The 4,163-nt window shown below is 43.0% G+C and overlaps 1 protein-coding gene across 1 annotated transcript; it reads right to left on the reverse strand.

The window, feature by feature from the left end:
- Positions 1–592: 592 nt before the first annotated feature.
- LOC147268821 (E3 SUMO-protein ligase ZBED1-like) lies at positions 593–3,954 on the reverse strand. The gene is made up of 4 exons (XM_086192342.1): positions 3,821–3,954; positions 3,432–3,675; positions 1,946–3,050; positions 593–711 (listed from the first exon to the last, which is right to left on the reverse strand). Exons 1-4 carry the CDS (start codon positions 3,952–3,954, stop codon positions 593–595), a joined length of 1,602 nt encoding a protein of 533 aa, XP_086048468.1.
- Between the last annotated feature and the right edge of the window lie 209 nt (positions 3,955–4,163).

Consider the following 4,163-nt stretch of genomic DNA (forward strand, 5'->3'; position numbering starts at 1 on the left):
CAAAAATGGGAAGAATTAGCAAGATTCATACAGATGTGTAGAGAATACAAAATGGGTCAAAGCCTGATAAAGATGGTTGGCAGTCATCCACAAACAGGAAGTACCAGAGACGTCAGCTGGGGTGGGTTGTGACGACCACACCGTGCAGGATGTATCCGGCTGTGCTTACACTCCTAAGATAAGAGTTTGGGAAAGGCCTTGGACAGTGACGAGTCAGCGTCCCTATGCTCCCCCCGCACCTGTCCTTGATGGAAGAAGGAAGAACAAAGGCGTGATGGAAAGCCACTTAGAAGAGGAACTTTGCATATATATGTTTGGAAAACACTGAGACTGTTCAGTGCAGATGTAAACCTGTGCCTGTACTCCTTGCTGCAAGTAAAACTTTAATTGAGATCTCTGTCCCTGAGAACTTGATCTTGTGTGTTGGGAAATTTTGTGGTATGAACTAACAGCAAAAATACAGTCTTTATCTTACAAAAATAATTTCCTGACATAATTGGTCCTTCGAGCCGGAAGTGTAATATCTGGAGGAGGAAGCCCTGGATGCCTGAGAGGACAAATCCGTGAACGGTCAGACCATGGTATGCATTGGTCATCCTTTTCTGGGACCGCGATGGCCGACAGGGCTCTCCGACAGTGCCCGGTGACGCACATCCACTTTGTTGGTGAGTATAGAGACGCATAAAGCCACAGCACATGGAAGAATAGATACTGCAGTTACAGCGCAAAGAAAAGGTTGAAATTCCTAGAAGGGTTTGAGTCCCATAAAATAGTTTGAATGTCTGGCAGACACAGTGACGTCGGGACGGGAATGCGCTGATTAGGAGAATTTACCGGGTCAATTCCTAGCAGGTACTCCAACCTCTCCCCCACGTAAAACCAAAGGCTCTTGTTGAGAAACGGTGTGGGCACATGTTGGACAGGGGAATAGACCTCCTAATATGAGATTTGTGCTCTATGAACACAACTGAGGCCTCGCACACAGACACATACATACATTCCTGGGAGTGAATATGGTAATTCCTTGAGGTTTGAAGCCACAGTAGGTGGTATCGGAATTTAGGGCTGCAACTAACGACTATTTTAATGGTCGACTAGTCACTGACTATTGAAACGATTAGTCGACTAATCGGATAATTATGACTTTTTTCTTAAATTTACCATGAAATTGCTTTAATTATGTGGCAAATGATAATCAAGACAAGAAAGATAGGTACTTCAATGAAAAATGCACCTTTTATTAAACTTTGCTGCTGATTCAAAGAAATAAAAGTAAATTAAAAAGTGCTCAGTCAGTATAGACATAAATCCATAAATAAATAAACCTCTGTCCATTTCTTAAGGACAGCCAAATGTGTTTTATAAAAAATAAAATACATTAAAATCAAGTAAACAATTTTCCTGTAAACCAAGGACAGGCACATTAGCAGCAGTAAAACGGAAAATAAAACAAATATTAAGTGCTTTTTTTGAAGTACATTCAGTGGTCAACTGCACAATCTGTTCAATCAACATTAAAACAATGGTTTTAACAACTGACAAATTGACAACAGTCCATATTTATGTAAACATGGACTGTGTGATACAACCTGGACACAAACCTGTCATGGTGGACAGACCAGGTTTAAAATCAACATGAGGCTCAGGCTATGTCGTTCAATTTATTCATACTAAGAAAAGTCAGCATCTCCTGTGAAGCTTGCTCTCTTCTGGGAGCAAATATTTCCTGCTGCTGAGAAGATCCGCTCTGCCGGGGTGGATGTTGCAGGAATGCACAGAAGAGATCTTGCTAGGTTTGACAGTGTGGGGAAGCGCCCCTCATTTTCTCTCCACCAGCTGAGAGGGTCATCCTTTTTGGCTATTGGTGCCTCTGTGAAGAACATCTGAACTTCCCTCCTCACCATTTGGATTTTTTTGTCCTCCTGGGTTTCCTCCTCTTCCTCACTCAGACTGTCAGTGTCAGACTGAAGCAGGTTATCCAGCACTGACTTTCGCCCTGGGACATTAGCCCTCTTCTCCTGCTGTAGCTCAGGGTCATCATGTATCCCAGTCTCAGCCTTTGCTTCTTTTATGGCAAGAACTTCAACTGTACTTTGCACCCTTGTGCCATCTTCAGGTGAGATAAATTTCATCTTTCTGAACCTTGGATCGATGGCAGCTGCAAGAACAATTGGGTTGTCTCTCTCTGCAGACACAGCGTTAAGATTCTCCCATCTCTCACTCATTGCTTTTCCTGAAATGGCTTGAAAGGCCTTTCCTGAGCTCGTCTCAAACTGGATCTGCTGTATGGACCGTTGCAGCCCTTTCACCAGCTGTGGAAGACATGAAGCAGTAGCATACTCTTGTCCACTGAGGAAAACGGTCGCACATTCGAAAGGCCCCAACCCTTGCACCAGCTCTTCCAGGAGCACCCACTGTTCTGGGTTCAGATCAAAGTAGTGCTTGCCTCTTGGTGTTGTTACCTCAGGGTCAGAGAGAGTTGCAGTGACTGGCCAGCGCTGCTCCAGGAGTCTCTCCACCATGTAATAAGTACTGTTCCATCGTGTACTGACATCCTGGATCAGCTTGTGCTCTGCTGTGTTCATTTGCTGCTGCTTCTTCTTAAGTTTTGAATTTGCCAGCTCACTTCTCCTAAAGTGCTCCACTAAGCTTCTTGCAGCACCAGTAGCTTTGTTGATGCTGGGCTCTTTGAGGGCACTGTTGACAATAAGTTGGAGGGTGTGCCCAGCACAGCGGCCTGAGGACCAACCGTGTTTTTCTTCCAGGAGTCGAGCTGCCGCTACCATATTAGACCCGTTGTCGTGTACTATTGCTTTAATTTTGCTTGGCAAGATGTCAAATTTCTCTATCACCTGTTCCATCCATATCATCATGTTTGCAGCAGTATGCCTCTCTTCCAGAGGTAGAGTGGCGAGGTTCAAAGTCTTCATTTGCCAGTCTTTGGTGATGAAGTGACAAGAAACTCCAAGATATGCCTCTGTGGCACGGCTGGTCCAAACATCACACGTCAGTGTGAGGGAGCTGTTGACCTCTTTTAGGATCTCCTTTACCTTGAAACACAAAATTTGATTTTTGTAAATATTTAACGTGCAAAAACCTACATGTCAACAGAAACCATTCAACAAGTTTTTCAATTTTAATAATTGCAGCTACTCTATGATTTTACCAAAATTAAGTAATGCATTTTAATATATATATGTAAATGTATAATTTATGAATGAAGTATGTATTTGCTCTTAGATAAAATTTGTGATTGTTTTTATGAAATATGTGTGACTGTTTATGAATAATGGTGTGTGTGTGTGTGTGTGTGTGTGTGTGTGTGTGTGTGTGTGTGTGCGTGCTTGTGTGCATGCGTGTGTGTGTGTGATTGCTAATATGAAATGTGTGATTGCTTATGTGAACTGTGTGTGTGTTTTTCAAACAATTACCTTCAGAAACGTAGTACTGTATTTCTGCTCCATTAAGTGGGTGAAATGGGTTCTGGATGGCAGGACATAGTCTGGGTTGAACTGGGCTATCATCTGTTGAAACCCGGCATCATCGACCATGGACAGCAGCCTCATATCATAGATCAGCATGTGCAATACTGACTCAGTGAGGGCAGTCGCCTGTTGCGGGGTGCACATCTGCTTCTTTTGCAGAAAGGGGTCCATGGTGGCTATCTTCTTCGGACTGCATGCATTAAATTGAAAATACGTTTGTCAGGCACAGTCAGGAATAACGTTAAAGCTCTCTTTTAAAGCGAAAATACGCTTATAAAATGTACAATGTACATCAAAAACAAAACGTATCAGCTTGAATGTTACTTGAATCTTACCGAGGCGAGTCAGACTCTGTTTCCTTCAACTGCCCAACGTGCTTTCTCTTTAAATGTTTGTGCATCACCGAGGTGCTGCCGTGATACGCAAGGTCTGCTTTGCAAACCTTGCAAGTAATAATCTTCTTCGCCATATCCAGGCTAAAATGCTCCCAAACTTTCGAAGTTTTGCTACGCGATATGCTGGACGCCGCCATTTTGTATGTTAACGCTCGACAGCTTGCAATTAAGTGCGACGTCTCTCTCTGTAAAAAAAAAAAAAAGTCTAGCGACAATAGCCGACAATAGAATTAATTGTCAACTATTTCTGTTATCGATTTTTGTCGACAACGTCGACGAATCG

Source organism: Aulostomus chinensis, chromosome 2 (assembly GCF_037954235.1).
Source record: "Aulostomus chinensis isolate RoL2024-O1b breed Wild chromosome 2, RoL_Achi_v1.0, whole genome shotgun sequence".
In the NCBI taxonomy this organism is placed as follows: Eukaryota; Metazoa; Chordata; class Actinopteri; order Syngnathiformes; family Aulostomidae; genus Aulostomus; species Aulostomus chinensis.